Source organism: Bos indicus x Bos taurus, chromosome 24 (assembly GCF_003369695.1).
Source record: "Bos indicus x Bos taurus breed Angus x Brahman F1 hybrid chromosome 24, Bos_hybrid_MaternalHap_v2.0, whole genome shotgun sequence".
NCBI classification, from domain to species: domain Eukaryota; kingdom Metazoa; phylum Chordata; class Mammalia; order Artiodactyla; family Bovidae; genus Bos; species Bos indicus x Bos taurus.
Window position 1 is genome coordinate 2,598,626 of NC_040099.1, and position 17,519 is coordinate 2,616,144.

The following is a 17,519-nucleotide window of genomic DNA, read 5'->3' on the forward strand; positions in this document are numbered from 1 at the left end:
CAAACTACCACGTGGTTGCATGCGGCCCACTCCCAGGGCTGCTGTAAGATCCAAGTTACAAAACATGAGAAACAAAAAACAGCTTTCAAAAAGGTGAAATGCATGTCCAAAAGGATGGTTAAAATTAAAGTCAGACAAAACCAAGGACTGATGAGGATATGGAGCAGCTCAAAGTTTCGTATACTGCGACAAAGACTGACATTGGAAAACTGACCAAAAGAAGTCAGACCTGAGAAGATATTACCAATGACTTCACCTAATAAAGTTCGACAAATGGGCAAGATTAATCTAGGTTGTGCAATACCAGGACAGTGGTCAGTCTTACAGGGATACTGATCAGATGCAGATTTCTAGAGTGCTGTAAAGTCCCATTTCTTAATCTAAGAAATTACATGTATAATCATATGAATTATTATTATAACCTATATAATCTGAGTGCTGATTATATGAGAAAGCTCATGTTGTGAAAATTTGTTGAACATAATTTTCATTCTTCTCTGTATGTTATATACCAACATGAAGTTTACTCAAAGAAAAGTGATAGAATATGCAACTTTCCTTTGCATTCCTGTCTTTCCTTCCAGACTGGGGTCAACTAACCAGCGTCTAGCCTTTCGGGTAAACTCAGCTTCACAGAACACAGCCACACTCATGGGTTTACGTATGACCGTGGCAGCTTTCCGGCTGCAACAGCAATTCTGAGTTACAATAGAGACCTTAACGCCCACAAGGCCTAAAACATTTACCATATGGCCCTACAGAAAAGGTCTGCCAGCCCTTGCCCTGGCCAGAAAACCAGGACTCCACACCCGCCAGCCATTACTATTGCAATCCCTGGAATGGCTGTGACCTTCCGAGCTCTGAAGCACCACAGTGATGTTCCAGAGTGATAAAGGCATTCAGGGCTGGTATACACTACCCCTTACCTTCTACAATAAGTAGCCTTCATATTTACTTAGGCATAATCTCTTTAAAACTAAGACCTCTATCTTAGTCACTGCATAGAAAGACTTGATGTTCCCCTAAAGAATAATTTTCAGAAAATTATCACAATTAAAAGCAGTTATCTCTGCATTTCACCATTCTACCTGATACCTACGTATGTACTTCATGCCTTTTTACCCCACCTCCTAAATGTTCTCTGCCAAGCATTTTCAATCAAGGCAACAATGAGCATTAGGAAATAATAATGATTAGCAATCACATATTTCCTAAAAGTGTGCAGAGATACTGTTTTCGTATGACAAGCATACCACCAGCAGTTTGTAAGGCGATTTGAGGCAGCATAACAAGAACTCACATCTTCCTGGCTAGGTATTTACTTTACAAAGTCTTATAGTATACTTGAAATTTAGATGAAGTACTAGCACATAGACAGACATAAGGACCAATGGAACAGAATTAAAAAGTCCAGAAATAAACCCACACCACCCATCACCAACTGATTTTCAAAATGGGAGCCAAGACCATTCACTGAAAGAACAGTCTCTTCAACAAATGTTATGGGGACAAATGGACATCCACATGTAAAAGAATGTATGTGGACCCTCACTCCACACCACACACAAAATAACTTAACATGGATCAGAGACTTCAATTTAAGGAACTAAAGCTATAAAACTCTCAGGAGGAGATAAGAGGGAAAAATTTAATGACTATGTAGTGATGATGAGGCTTACTTCTTTACTTATGGCCTATGCAGTGCTTAGTCGCTCAGCTGAGTCCAACTCTCTGTGACCCCATGGACTGTAGCCAGCCAGGCTCCTCTGTCCATGGGATTCTGTCCATGGGATTCCCCAGGCAAGAATACTGTAGTGGGTTGCCATGTCCTCCTCCAGGGGATCATCCCAACCCAGGGATCAAACCCAGGTCTCCCACACTGCAGGCCGATTCTTTACTGTCTGAGCCACCAGGGAAGCCCACTTATGGCCTAAAGCTAATTATTACTTTAAGAAACATTTTTATGCTACCAAGAAGGAATTAATCTCCAAAGCATGCAAACAGCTCATACAGTTTAACACAGGAAAAACACAAAACAAAAAACCCAAAAAACTCAATCAAAAAATGGGCAGAAGACATAAACAGAAATTTCTCCAAAGACATACAGATGGCCAACAGGCACATGTAGAGATGTTCAATATTGTTAATGATCAGAGAAATGAAAATCAAAACTACGATGAGCTATCATCTCATACCAGTCAGAATGACCATCGTCAAAAAGTCTACAATTGCTGGAGAGGGTGTAGAGAAAAGGGAACCCTCTTACACTTGGTGGGAATATAAACTATGGAGAAAGTATAACTAAAAACAGAGCTGCAATATGATCTTGCAATCCCACTCCTGGATGTTTATCCAGAGAAAACTCCATTTGAAAAGATTTATGCACCCCAGTTTTCACTGCAGCACTATTTACAATAGCCAGATGGCCATCAACAGGGGAATGGATAAAGAAAATGTGGTACATATACATATATATATATACACACACATACATATATAATGGAATATTACTGAGTCATAAAAAAGAATGAAAGAATGCCATCTGCAGCAACGTGGATGGACCAAGAGATTATTATACTAGGTGAAGTAAGTTGGAAAAAGACAAATATCACATGATATCACTTATATGTGGAATCTAAAAAAAAGATATAAATGAACTCATTTATAAAACAGAAATAGACTCACACAGAAAACAAACTAGGAATCTGGGATTAACATATACACACTACTATATATAAAGTAAACCACAAAGACCTACAGTGTAACACAGAGAACTCTACCCAGTATCCTGTAATAAACTACAATGGAAAGGAATTTGAAAAATAATGTGTATGATAATCACTTTGCTGTACACACGAACCTAACACATCATCATAAATTAGCTATAGTTCAATATTTAAAAACTTATCAAATTGCATTTTAACAAAAAGAAAACATTTTTGAGCAGGCCTCCTCCTGGTCATTTTTGGAGGTTTCAGCTCTGACATCGCTTTCCCTGGGAAGCCTGACTTCCAGTGGCTGTCATCTGCTGCCATGAAGTGTTCCTGCCATCGGAGAACACACTCTGTCCTGGGAGCCAAGGCAGAGACCTTGTCTCTGTTGTTAACCCTTGCACCCCTAGTCCTCAGCACAGTGCCCACCTATGACAAGAAGTGCTTTAAAATACTTATTGAAGAAATGAGTTAACGCACATTCAGGGCTTTATACTGATCACGGCAGAACAATGTACTGCACACTTTGGACTCAAATGTACATTCAAACTCAACTCTGACACTTACCAGCTGGGTGCACCTTCCACATCACTTAACCTCTCTGAGCCTCATTTCTTCTATCTGTAAAAATCCCCACCTACCTTCCAGGTTTTTCTTAGAATAAAATTCATAATGTGTGACACCAAAACACAAACAAAATAATTTCAGATCATGAAAAACATTAAAATCGTAAATTGTTAGTGCAACGGTCCCCAGATCTTTTCGTTTCAGGACATTCTTAAATATTAAATCCTAACTTTATATGGGCTATACCTATCGACAGCTGCCCTACTAGAAATTAAAACCAACAACTTTTAAAACACTTATTCACTGAAAAATAATTACGTTAACAAAAATATTTTTATGAGAAACATACTCTTCAAAAACAATAGGAAAAAATTTTCACTTTTGTAAATGCTTTTCAATGTCTGGTTTAATAGAAGACAGGAGGCTCCTCACATCTGCCTCCGCATTCTCTGTTGTTTCTGAGTGAAATTCAGAATATGAGGCCTCTGCCACCTTGACTACTGCTGAGTCAGCGGTTTTGCCCCTAACAGCCTGTGTATGATTAGTGCAAATAATAACCGAGTGAAGAAGCCCAGCAGTCTTAGTACTACTAAGAAAACATCTACCTTGCAGACCCCTAAAAGTGTCTCCAGGAACTCCCAGGGGTCGGTGAACCACAGTCCCAGAACCACTGTGGTACAGAATGGCTGACGGGGGCGCCATTAACTTTCAGAAAGGTCTGAGAAGGCTACTCCTAGGAAGCTGAATTTCAGCATAGGACCCGAAGACTGAGCCAGGGTTGGGTGCTCAGAATAGGGGTGCGGAGACACACCAGCACCGTCAACGAACAAAGGGCTGAATGCAAGGACAGAGAAAGAAGAGTCGGACAAAGGCCGAGTCAATGAGGGTCCTGCCCAGCGGGGATCTTAAGTTAAAGGGTTGAGAGACCCTTCGGATAGTTTGAATCCGGATGTGGCCATCTCATTTACGTTTTCAAGAGCTGCCTCAGGCTGACAGGGGATGGATTTACAGGACAGGATAGGACAAGCAGAGACCAGTCAAGGCTCCCACAGAAGCCAAGGCGATAACTAGTGGGCCAAGGAGTCACCCTGGAGAGGGGGGAAGAGGAAGGCCAACTGAAAGCGCGTTTCTGAGGAGAAGCTACAAAACCACGGGCTGTCTCGGAGAATAGGATAATTACTTTTTTTAGTTTGGGACTTGAAATGCCAGGTGAACAGGGCGTGATGTCACTAGTTTGACGGAAAGGACTGAACAGGAGGTCCCAGCCTTATCCCAAGGCAAACTGTGTCTTTTTTCTCCACCCTAAACCTTCCATGTAGTTGAAAGACACTGCACTTTATTTTCTGCATTAGTCGTTATCAACAACAAGAATCAATAAACTGCACAGAATAAGTCCTGAAGACCTCCTTCCTGACTGCATCCGGGACGCGCGCGAGCTCCGGCCGGTCAGGACCCGCCCCGCACCTGTGCGGGGACCGGCCCCGCGGGTCTCGGCCCGGGGGAGCGCCCGCCGCCGGCCGAGGGTGCGCCCGGCCTGCCCTCAGCCTCTGAGGCTGCGGCGGGCACTGCGGGACCCACGGCTCGGCCGCGCTTCCAAAACCCCGTCCTCCAGCTCCTCAAGCCCGGGTCCCCGGGCAGCGCGGGCCCGGAAGGCGGCACCCCCGGGCGCCGGCCCCGCCGCCTCGGCCCCACGTGTCAGCGGGGGCCCCCGCACCGGGCCCCCAGCCGCCGGGGCCGCCTGGCGCCCCGGGGCCGGCGCCTTCTCCTCAGAAAGCCCTCCCACAACCCGCGGGAGCCCGGCCGGACGGGCGGGGGCGCGCGAGGAGGACGGGGGAGGGGGAGGGGAGGGCGGCGGCGCGCGCCTCGCCCCCGGCCCCGCCGCCCGCCCGCGCGGCCCAGGAAAGTAGGCCCAGCCCGGCGGAGGGGCCGGCCGCGCCGCGCCGGTATCATTCCGCCCGCGCCCTTCGGCCCGGCAGTCGGGCGGCGGCGGCGGTGGCGGCGGCTGGAGCCTGACGCCGAGGGGCGTCCCCCCCAGGCCCTGGGCCCCGACCCCGGCCCGCCCCACCGCCCCCGGCCCGGTCCGCTCCCGGCGCCCCCCGCGCCGCATCCGGGGACTATATTCGCGCGGAGCGGCACAGCGCGGCCGGCCGGGCCGGGGCCGCTTACCGGTGTCGCCGCGCGCCTTGCTCTCCTTGGGCTTCGGGGGGCGGCCCCGCGGCATCGTCGGCGGCGGCGGCGGCGGCCCACCCCTCGGCCGCACACACACTCACACACATACACCCGGCGGAGCGCGCACGCGCGGGGACCGGCCGCGGAGGCGCGGCGCGCGCCCGGCCGGGCGAGGGCGGCGGGCGGGGCGGCCCAGGCGGCCGCCGAGCCCCGGGCGAGCGCCCGCGGGCCTCACGGCGGAAAGACGCCCGAGCGAGCGGACGGGAGAGTTCGACCCGCGCCAACTTCGGCGGGTTCCATGGCCCGGTGGGCCGCGCTAGGGGCGTTGGGCGCGGGCGCGCGGTGGGGGCGGGGAGCGGCGCCCTGCGCATGCGCGCTCCGCCGCTCGGGCCTGGGCGGACGGAGGGCAGCGGGCCCCAGGCGTCGGCGCGGGCGGACGGACGGCCTGACGGGCGGGTCCCCCGAAGTTCTGGGCAGCCGTGTTCACCTGGCTGGTATGGCCGTCGGTAAAGTAAGTGGGGAAAATGTGTGTTGGTCGCTCTGTCGCGTCCGACTCTCTGCGGCTCCCTGGACTGTAGCCCGCCAGGCTTCTCTGTCCATGGGATTCTCCAGGCAAGGATACTAGAGTTGTCATGCTCTCCTCCAGGGGATCTTCCTGATCCAGGGATCGAACCCAGGTCTCCCGCATCGCTGGCGGATTCTTTATCGTCTGAGCCACCACGGAAAGCCAAAGTAGGAAAGGTGGCCTTCTAAAGGGCAGAGGGGGTGAGAAGGAGCTTTTCAGGGGGAGGCAGGTAGAAGAAATCAGCCGGCCATGGTTTCTGCCTGTGCCTCTTCCTTGATCTCCGACCTGTGTGTTTATTTGCATTTTCTAGTTCCAGGAAAGCAGCGCTTCATCTCCCAGGTTGTTTCAGGAAGGCTCTTGAAAGCATCCACATGCAAACCACAGGGGCAAAAAGCCTGGGAGCCTGAATTTACCCAAAACATCCATCTTGGGTCCAGGAAGACATACCCAGAAGTCATTGATATTCCTTTGGTGTAAGCCACTAAAATGTACAGTTCCAAATATGTCGATCTTTTATTTTTGTTGTTGCCCACATTTTCACAAAACCCTATCAGGAAGGTGACAGCTAAGTGTTACGTGAGGCCAAGTAAGCCGAAAGAAAGTAGTCTTAACATTATCTTAGTATCCTCAGAAAAATTAATTCAAAGCCATAACTAATGACCACCAACTACATGCAGGGCCTTTTGAGGGAATACCACACTTACAAAAACAGTCTGTCTCCCAGAATACTTGGAACCTTAAGACAAGAAGGACACAGGCCTAGTAAAAAAAAAAGTCCATAGTACCTTCAAAAGGACAGAACAATTAATTTCAAAAATAGGAAAGACCCTCTTAATTAAAACAGTAAATGGTTGGGTACTAAAGGATAAAAAAGGGTTTTCTATGTGGAGTCAACAGGGTAAAGAACGAACAAACTTAAATGAATTGTATCTGTTAGGTGCTTTGTTATACATCCCACTCCTGAAAAAAGCTCAGGCTATTCAACCTCCCAGCATCAGCTAGCAAGTGAACACCAAATGGAATTTAGCAATTATTAACATTTCCTGTTTTTCAACTTCTTGGTAAGGTCGGTCTATCCCTGGGTCAGTAATATCTTCTGGAGGAGGAAATGGCAACCTGCTCCAGTAGTCTTGCTTTTGAAATCCCAAGAACAGAGGAGCCTGGTGGGCTACAGTCCATAGGGTCAAGAAAGAGAAGACTTAGCAACTAAACAAAAGTATGTTTTACTGCCTTAAGTAAAATACTTCTAATCTTTGTAACATGCCTTCAAGGTATTTTACAGATGAGATTCAGAGGAGTTAAGTAATCTGCCTAAGGCCACATAAACTTTTTTAGCTAACGTGTGTGTGTATTCAGTCATGTCCAACTCTTTGTAACCCCATGGACTCTAGTCGCCTCTGTCTATGGAATTTTTCAGGCAAGAATACTAGAATGGATTGCCATTTCCTCCTCCAGGGGATCTTCCCAACCCAAGGATCAAACCAGCATCTCTTGTGTCTCCTGCATTGGCAGGCAGATTCTTTACCACGGCACCACCAGGGTAGCCTGGGGCCACATTCAGTTCAGTTCAGTTCAGTTCAGTCGCTCAGTCGTGTCCAACTCTTTGCGACCCCATGAATCGCAGCATGCCAGGCCTCCCTGTCCATCACCAACTCCCGGAGTTCACTCAGACTCACGTCCATCAAGTCAGTGATGCCATCCAGCCATCTCATCCTCTGTCATCCCCTTCTCCTCCTGCCCCCAATCCCTCCCAGCATCAGACTCTTTCCAATGAGTCAACTCTCTGCATGAGGTGGCCAAAGTACTGGAGTTTCAGCTTTAGCATCATTCCTTCCAAAGAACACCCAGGGCTGATCTTCAGAATGGACTGGTTGGATCTCCTTGCAGTCCAAGGCACTCTCAAGAGTCTTCTCCAACACCACAGTTCAAAAGCATCAATTCTTCGGCACTCAGCTTTCTTAACAGTCCAACTCTCACATCCATACATGACCACTAGAAAAACCATAGCCTTCACTAGACTGACCTTTGTTGGCAAAGTAATGTCTCTGCTTTTTAATATGCTGCCTAGGTTGGTCATAACTTTTCTTCCAAGGAGTAAGCGTCTTTTAACTTCATGGCTGCAGTCACCATCTGCAGTGATTTTGGAGCCCAAAAAAATAAAGCCTGACACTGTTTCCACTGTTTCCCCATCTATGGGGCCACATGCTGCTGCTGCTGCTAAGTAGCTGCGGTCGTGTCCGACTCTGTGCGACCCCACAGACAGCAGCGCACCAGGCTCTGCTGTCCTTGGGATTTTCCAGGCAAGAACACTGGAGTGGGTTGCCATTTAGTCTTAGGCAAATCCAAGACCCAAACCAGATCTGCTTATCTGTTAATCCTGTGCTCCTAGCTGCATCCAAGCAAAAATGTACACAAGGTTAGCCAAAATATAACAGTTCTTCCATATGAATATTATGACTGGAGTTCAATGGAAGGGTGAGAAAATAGGTTGGAGGTAGGTGATAAGAATCCTTGGCCTTTTGTAAATCAATTTGGGTAATGATGTGTTTGTGAATGTATACTCTCTTGTTCCAAAAAGGATTTGAAGCGCTTTATATTTATACCAAGACAAATAGATGAGGAAATTAGGATAATGGGAAAAAAAACTAGAAAATCAAAGTAAAACACCTGAACTAATAAAATCTTGTGTAGTTATAAAAGGTAAATAGAAAATCAAACCAGATGCTTGGCCTACATAGACAAGTGGAGATGATTACTTACAATTAGTTACTTATTCATAAAAGAGCAGTGTCCCTGTCACTGTGCCCCTTGTGGATGCTGCTCTCACCACACATGCACATCTGTACATACCATATTTGAGATCTTATCATCTGCAGAGACAATCTTTACTTCTTCCCTTCTCATTCAGATGCCTGTTATTTCTTTTTCTTGTCTAGTTGCACTGGCCAGGTCTTTCTAGCACAGTGCTGAATGGAAGCAGTGAGAGTGGGCACCCTGTCTTATTCCTGGTCGCAGTGGGAAAGCTTTGAACATCTCACCATAAGTATGATGTTTAACTTTCTTTTTGTCACATTCTTTCTGTACTCAATTTGTTGAGAACTTTTATCATGAAAGATGTTGAATTTTGTCAAATGCTTTTTCTACATCTACTGAACATACAATTTCTGCCTTTCATTCTGTTAACGTGGTAGATCCCATTTCTTGCTTTTCATTGCTTTCCAGGGATAAATTCTGCATGATCATGGTTACGTGATCCTTTTACTGTGCTGTTGGAATCAGTTTGCTAGTTTTTTTTTTAAACATTTATGTGGCTGTGCTGGGCCTTAGTTGTGGCACTCAGGATTCTTAGTTGCAGCCTGTGGGATCTAGTTCCCTCACCAGGGAGTAAACCCAGCCCCCTGCATTGGGAGCACAGAGTCTTAGCCACCGGACCACCAGGGAAGTCCCAGTTTGCTAGTATTTTGTTGAAAATGCTTGTATCTGTGTTCATCAGGGGTATTGGCTGATAGTTTTCTTTAATGTTCTTATCTGGCTTCACTTTCAGGATAATCCTGGCCTCGTAAAATGAACTGGAGTGTTCGGCTCTTCAGTTTTTTCAGTGAGTTTGAGAAGGATTGGCGTTAATTCTTCTTTAAATGTTTGGTAGAATTCACCAGTGAAACCATCTAGTGCTGGCCTTTTTTTGATGGAAGATTTTTGATTACTGTTTGAATTTTGTTACTTGTCATTTTCTCCAAATTTCCTGTTTATTCATGATTCAGCCTTGGTAGGCTGTATATAGATTGGTTTTATAGACTCATCCACTTGGATGTCTCAGTTCAATGGAGAACTGGTCTTTTCATTTTTAAGTCGATAACTGTATCAAGTATTAAAACAAGAGTGTAAAACATACGCTCCCCAGAATCACCACACAGGCACAGCTAGAAAACAAGACCAGCACCATGGAAGATCCTGAGAATGGCCTCCCCCAACAGACACCTGGGGTTTCCCAGGTGGCTCAGTGATAAAGAATCCACCTGTCAATGCAGGAGATGTGGCTTTGATCCCTGGGTCAGGAAGATCCCCTGGAAAAGGAAATGCAACCCACCTTAGTATTCTTGCCTGGGAAATCCCAAGGACAGAGGAGCCTAGTGGACTACAGTCCATGAGGTCACAAAAGAATAAGACATGACTTAGCAATTAAACAATTCTGCTGCTACTGCTGCTAAGTCTCTTCAGTTGTGTCCGACTCTGTTCGACCCCATAGACGGAAGCCCACCAGGCTCCCCCGTCCCTGGGATTCTCCAGGCAAGAACACTGGAGTGGGTTGCCATTTCCTTCTCCAATGCATGAAAGTGAAAAGTGGAAGTGAAGTCGCGCAGTCGTGTACGACTCTTCTCGACCCCATGGACTGCAGCCTACCAGGCTCCTCCGTCCATGGGATTTTCCAGGCAAGAGTACTGGAGTGGGGTGCCATTGCCTTCTCCGAAATAATTCTAGGGAATACCAAAAAAGCTGAAAGAATAGCCAAATGAACACATACACTGACACCTAGATTCAAGAGTCAATATTGTGCCGTATTTGTTTTATCCATTTTTTTTTTTTCTTTCTTTCAGACTACCCAACAAATTGAACTTGACTCTGAAATCTACCTGAAACAAACTGCCTGGAGTACTTTGAGAAGCAAGTGGACTTAGTTTGGCACCTAAGAAATTTGAAGTAGTAATAATAACATGATAAGTAGATAAATGGTTACTGGGTACATGGTTTGGCATCTAAGAAAATTGAAATAATATGATAACAGAAATAATAATTTGTTCAGTTGCTAAGTTGTGTTCGACTCTTTGCAACCGCACAGACCAGTAGCCCACCAGATGTGTCCATGGGATTCTCCAGGCAAGATTACTGGAGTGGGTTGCATATCTTCTAGGAGATTTTCCTGACCCAGGGATCAAAGCTGCATCTCCTGCTTCCCCTGCATTGCAGGCAAATTTTTCACTGCTGAGCCACTGGGGAAGCCCATATAATAGCTTATAATAAGTAAATAAATGGTTACTAGCTATAAGCTAGAACTGCAGTAACACCTATCCGCCTCATCTCATGAATTTCTCAAGAAACACTCAATAACCCAAGAAAATGAGCACAGGCCCACACAGATGAGACAGTGTGAGGACAAGCAGGAAGCTGACTGGGGTGAGTGGATGTTGTTGTTCAGTCGCTAAGTCATGTCCACCTCTTTGTGACCCTGTGAACTGCAGCACGCCAGGCTTCCCTGTCCTTCACCAACTCCCAGGGTCACTTTCAGGACTGGCGTGCTGCAGCTTGTGAGGTGAGGGGATGGGGGTTTGGTAAACCAAACTGCTGCCAAGAGCATGATTGCAGAAAACACAAGCAGCTGATGTGAAGGAGTGACAGTATTCAAGCACCGCTCAAGTAGGGAAGCAAGTGGTGCGTGGCGGGCTGGTGTCTTGGATAATACGGGAAGCGTGGCTCGCTGGGGATGTGGGTGGGTGAGCGGCAGCTGGGATGGAGTGGAGTGGCGTCACTGCAGAAGGCCAAATAATTGCCTAAGAACTTCCGGCGCTTTCCTCCGAGTCCTCAGAGTGCTGACGGAAACAAGAAGTATCAGGCCACGTGAGCCCAGGAAGATTGCCTTGCCTTTCTGGCTCTCAGACCAAACAAGGAGAAGGCCGAACTGTCTGAGGTCCCGAGCAGTATTAACTCTCTGACTGCACTGTGCTTCAGCCATAAACCATCAGACTGTTTTTTCAGGGAGAGGTGCCTGAGCATGATTGCAGAAAACACCTCCAGGGGCCAGGGGGCAGGGTGGCCAGTGACCACAGGTGTGAGCGTTACTCTGGGCTGTAAGCAAAATGAAAATGGGCTGGTGATTCACTAGCACATTCAGTGACCCGCCCCTCTCTGGGGAGACCAGGAGCACCCTACCCCATTTGCCGAGGCCTAGACAGCCAGCCCCTGGCCTGTGCCTCTGTGTGTGTGATCTTTCCACAGCTTTTTTCTCTTCTGTATTGTGGCAAGATACATACCTTGTTCATTTTCACGCTGTAAACAGTTCTGCTATGTGACCATATTACAATTTTCTTATCTCTTCTGCAGTTGGTAAAATGTAGGCTATCTCTGCATATATTTTTGTTGTTATTACAAATAATATGGCTCTGAACACCCTTATACATGTGTATATATTAATATGCTGGGTTGTAGGAGTGGAGTTACTGAGATTTAAAATGATTTTCCAACGTGATGGCAATAATTTACATTCTTACCAGCAGTGGGTGAAAATACCCTTATCACCAGACTTCTTAATTTTTGTCAACCTGTGGGGTCTTATTTGAGTTTTTTAATTTCTAGTGAGGTTGAACTTTTCATTTGTTTTTCCTCTTCACTGATTTGCCTATTCATATTTTTGCCAATTTTAAACATTAGGTTTATATTTTTTACTATGAAATCTATAGTAACTGTATCCTGAACACTAATATTATATGGATAAATGTTCATTCTGTGGCCTATTTGGTTTGTCTTTTGAGAAATTCAAGTGTTCATTTTAACATAATTATGTGGACCAGCCTTTTCCTCTTTCCCAAGGAGAATGCACGCTGTCCATCGCGATTCTAATCCTCTTAAAGACCTCCCCCAGCCCAAGCCTGGATCCCCACCTCGTGGTGAGGGGACCTGGGCATCCATCCGTGTTCTGGGCCCTCCAGTTGCCTTCCCTCTGCCGGATTCAGCCTGTCCCCCAGCCCTGCCTGCACCGATCACCTCGATACTGTCTGGGCTTCTCCCCTACTAGATTTTAGATGTTTGAATCCGTTCTCCATCCAGGTAGGAGATTTGAAGGGGAGGCAGGGCCTCTGAGACGGGACCAGCACCGGGGTGGGCTGGGTGTGAGCGCACCACTCGGGCTGCAGGGCTGTGGCGAGGCAGGGTCTCAGCGGTGACCCGCAGGGTCTAGAGACTGATCACACAGGAGCTGCAGGGAGGGAGGGGCGGGTCACCTTCAGCATCCCAAGGCTGCCGAGCGCTGCCCCGGGCGCCTGAGCTCCCGTGCCCGGCTCTGTCCCCAGGTCAGTACATCCAGGAGAACTGTGTGCACTTGGAGAGGAGAGAAGGAAGAGAACCAAATGGAGAAAATGCAGGAGACAGAGTTGAGGAGGAGGCGCGCCACCTGGTGGCCTATCAGGCTGCCTGCACTGCACGCGGAGCCGCGACAACCCGGCCATCTAGGATCCAGGCCCGACCTCCAGCGCGGAGCACATTGGCACATACAGGCCGCTTGACGATACCAGTACTCATTAAGCAACGAGTCTGAGGGTTTCTTTTAATTAGTAGGTTTTTTTGTTTTTACAGTTTTTCATTTTCAGAAAAATTGAGCAGCTGATACAGGGAGCTCCCGTGCCCTTGCCCCAATGTACACAGTTTTTCCTATTAACACTTTCATTAGTGTTACCTGTTGGAATTAATGAACTGATACTGACACAGTACTATTAGCCAAATTTCATACTTTAAGGCCCATTTTTGTACAGTTCTGTGGGTTTTGACAAATGCTTGTAATGAATCCACCATTATAATATCAGAGGACAGTTTCACTGCTTTTGAATCTCTTGGTGTTCTCCATGATCACCCTTCTCTCCCTACCCCCGAATCTCTGGCAGTCACTGATCTTTTACTGTCTGTCACCTTTTCCAAAATGTCACATAGAACCATACAGTATGTGTCCTGTTTCGGATTGGCTTCTGTTCAGTTCAGTCACTCAGTCATGTCCGACTCTGCAACCCCATGAATCGCAGCACGCCAGGCCTCTCCGTCCATCACCAACTCCCAGAGTTTGCCCAAACTCATGTCCATCGAGTCGGTGATGCCATCCAGCCATCTCATCCTCTGTCGTCCCCTTCTCCTCCTGCCCCCAATCCCTCCCAGCATCAGGGTCTTTTCCAATGAGTCAGCTCTTCGCATGAGGTGGCCAAAGTACTGGAGTTTCAGCTTCAGCATCAGTCCTTCCAATGAACACCCAGGGCTGATCTCCTTTAGGATGGACTGGTTGGATCTCCATGCAGTCCAAGGGACTCTCAAGAGTCTTCTCCAACACCACAGTACAAAAGCATCAGTTCTTCGGCACTCAGCCTTCTTCACAGTCCAACTCTCACATCCATACATGACCACTGGAAATACCATAGCCCTGACTAGACGGACCTTTGTTGGCCAAGTAATGTCTCTGCTTTTCAATATGCTATCTAGGTTGGTCATAACTTTCCTTCCAAGGAGTAAGCGCCTTTTAATTTCATGGCTGCAGTCACCATCTGCAGTGATTTTGGAGCCCCAAAAAATAAAGCCTGACACTGTTTCCACCATTCCCCCATCTATTTCCCATGAAGTGATAGGACCAGATGCCATGATCTTAGTTTTCTGAATGTTGAGCTTTAAGCCAACTTTTTCACTCTCCACTTTCACTTTCATCAAGAGGCTTTTGAGTTCCTCTTCACTTTCTGCCATAAGGGCGGTGTCATCTGCATATCTGAGGTTATGGATATTTCTCCCAGCAATCTTGATTCCAGCTTGTGCTTCTTCCAGCCCAGCATTTCTCATGATGTACTCTGCATAGAAGTTAAATAAGCAGGGTGACAGTATACAGCCTTGACATACTCCTTTTCCTATTTGGAACCAGTCTGTTGTTCCATGTTCAGTTCTAACTGTTGCTTCCTGACCTGCATTTAGGTTTCTCAAGAGGCAGGTCAGGTGGTCTGGTATTTCTATCTCTTTCAGAATTTTCCAGTTTATTGCGATCCACACAAAGGCTTTGGCATAGTCAATAAAGCAGAAATAGATGTTTTTCTGGAACTCGCTTGCTTTTTCCATGATCCAGCAGAAGTTGGCAATTTGATCTCTGGTTCCTCTGCCTTTTCTAAAACAGCCTGAACATCAGGACATTCACGGTTCACGTATTGCTGAAGCCTGGCTTGGAGAATTTTGAGCAGTACTTTGCTAGCGTGTGAGATGAGTGCAAGTGTGAGGTAGTTTGAGCATTCTTTGGCATTGCCTTTCTTTGGGATTGGAATGAAAACTGACCTTTTCCAGTCCTGTGGCCACTGCTGAGTTTTCCAAATTTGCTGGCATATTGAGTGCAGCACTTTCACAGCATCATCTTTCAGGATTTGAAGTAGCTCAAGTGGAATTCCATCACCTCCACTAGCTTTGTTCATAGTGATGCTTTCTAAGGCCCACTTGACTTCACATTCCAGGATGTCTGGCTCTAGGTCAGTGATCACACCATCGTGATTATCTGGGTCGTGAAGATCTTTTATGTACAGTTCTTCTGTGTATTCTTGCCATCTCTTAATATCTTCTGCTTCTGTTAGGTCCATACCATTTCTGTCCTTTATCTAGCCCATCTTTGCATGAAATGTTCCTTGGTATCTCTAATTTTCTTGAAGAGGTCTCTAGTTAGGTCTCTGGCTTCTGTTAGCGATGTGCATTTAAGATTTCTCCATGTCTTTTTTCTTGCTACCTCATTTCTTTTTATTGCTGAGCTGAAAAACATTCCAAAGTCTGGATGAACCACAGTTTATTTATCCATTCACCTACTGAAGTGCATCTTGTTTGTTTCCAAATTTTCACGACTGTGAATAAAGCTGCTTTTAAACATCCATGCACATTTCTTTGGGGACATACGTTTTCATCCCCTTGGGTAAATACCAAGGGGCCTGCTTGCTGGATCACATGATAAGGCTATATTTAGTTTGGTGAGAAGCCGCCAAACCCGCTTCCAAAGTGCTGCACCATTGTGCATCCCCACCAGTGATGAACGGAGCTCCTGTTGCCTTGCTTCCTCCCAGCGTCTGGATGCTGGTCACTAACAGGTGTGTCCTGGTTCCTCACTGCTGTTGTGATTTGCAATTCTCTAGCGACGTATGATTCAGAGCATCTTTTCCTATACTTATTTGTCATCTGCATATCTTCTCTGCCCAATTTTTAAATTGGGTTGCTTGTCTTCTTGTTGAGTTTTAACTTTGTTTTGGGTACCAGTTTTTTAACCAATATGTGTTTTGCAATGTATTTTAATATATATGGGCTTCCCTAGTGGCTCAGATGGTAAAGAATCTGCTTGCAATGAAGGAGACACCAGTTTGATCCCTGGGTTGGGAAGACCCCTCAGAGAAGGAAATGGCAACCCACTCCAGTATTCTTGTCTGGAAAATCCTACGGACAGAGAAGCCTGGCAAGCTACAGTCCATGGGGTCACAAAGAGTCAGATACAACTTAGTGACTAATATTCAATTAGAGACATTTAAATAAAACACTTGGTGTGTCACTTAAAATAATTTGCTATACTAACTGTTGTATCTATACAACATTTTCGTTTATATTATTTAAATCTCTCAAAGATAAATAAATAGTAACACAGAATCATTTCTGTGGACATATGATTAAAACAACCCTCACAGCATCCATGGAAGTTCACTTCTCATAGACTGCAGCCTCAGTTAGGCATCTCCTTTCAAAGAGATAGGCGAAAAAAAACCAAAAAAAAACAAAGAGATAGGCGATTGCGACCCATGGTGCAGGGGACTTAACACACACTAACATTTGTTTAGCACTGTCTGCCTGGAAACCCACTCACGTGCAGGTTTAAATTATATTGATTTCTTAGTTTTTAAATACCTTAGTCCATTCAGGCTGCTATAACAGAGTACCACAGGCTGCATGTCTCATGAACAGCAGACATCTGTCTCTCATGGCTCGAGGCTGGCAGCCTGAAGTCAGGTGCTAGCGTGGCTGGGCTCTGGGGAGGCTCTCGTCTGAGTTGTAGATGGCCGCCTTCCTGCTGAGTCCTCATGCAAGAGAAAGGGCAGAGGAGTGCTGTAGGGCCACGTTAACAAGGGCACTAATCCCACCACAAGGGCTCCACCTTCATGACCGAATCACCTCCAAAAAGCCTCACCTCCTAACACCATCACATGAACGTGGGGGAGGGACACACATGTTCAGCCCATGTACTAAGTCACTTTAGTCGTGTCTGACTATTTGCGACCCCATGGGTTGTATCCTCTGTCCAGGCAAGAATACTGAAGTAGGTTGCCATTTCTTCCTCCAGGGGATCTTCCCGACCCGGGGATCAAACCCGAATCTCACGTTTCCCACATTGGTAGATGGATTCTTTACCACTGAGCCACCAGGCCCACCCATGTTGCTGCAAATGGCATTTTCACTCTTTTTTATGACTAATATTCCATTGCATATATATTTACTACATCTTATTTTAATATAAAGCAAGTGATCGCTAGTGTTCTCTCTAGTTTTAACACTTATGATTCAAAATTCTTGAGGCTTACCTTTCAGTTCAATTCAGTCGCTCAGTCGTGTCCGACTCTTTGTGACCCCATGAATCGCAGCACACCAGGCCTCCCTGCCCATCACCAACTCCTGGAGTTCACTCAAACTCACGTTCATCGAGTCACTGATGCCATCCAGCCATCTCATCCTCTGTCGTCCCTTTCTCCTCCTGCCCCCAATCC

At 46.6% G+C, this 17,519-nt stretch overlaps 1 protein-coding gene and 1 long non-coding RNA gene across 10 annotated transcripts in view; one reads left to right on the forward strand and one right to left on the reverse strand.

Moving 5' to 3' along the window:
* Positions 1-5,597, reverse strand: part of ZNF236 (zinc finger protein 236) — a 69,023-nt gene extending 63,426 nt beyond the window's left edge. For all 5 annotated transcript variants that reach the window (XM_027526182.1, XM_027526180.1, XM_027526181.1 and 2 more), the window contains exon 1: positions 5,445-5,597. In XM_027526182.1, coding sequence (XP_027381983.1) covers positions 5,445-5,499 — 55 coding nt within the window. In that variant the 5' untranslated portion in view covers positions 5,500-5,597. The remainder of the gene's footprint in view (positions 1-5,444) is intronic.
* Positions 5,598-5,640: 43 nt separating this feature from the next.
* LOC113882954 lies at positions 5,641-13,592 on the forward strand. 5 transcript variants are annotated; one of them, XR_003508499.1, is made up of 6 exons: positions 5,786-5,958; positions 6,094-6,485; positions 8,949-9,055; positions 9,557-9,610; positions 10,608-12,831; positions 13,074-13,592. It is a non-coding gene; the product is annotated as an uncharacterized LOC113882954 (long non-coding RNA). The 5 variants fall into 5 exon arrangements; XR_003508503.1 differs by lacking the exon at positions 13,074-13,592 and having other exon boundaries at positions 5,795-5,958; positions 6,094-6,188; positions 6,323-6,485; positions 10,608-12,518; XR_003508501.1 differs by lacking the exon at positions 13,074-13,592 and having other exon boundaries at positions 5,796-5,958; positions 6,094-6,212; positions 6,323-6,485; positions 10,608-12,518.
* The last annotated feature ends 3,927 nt before the right edge of the window (positions 13,593-17,519 follow it).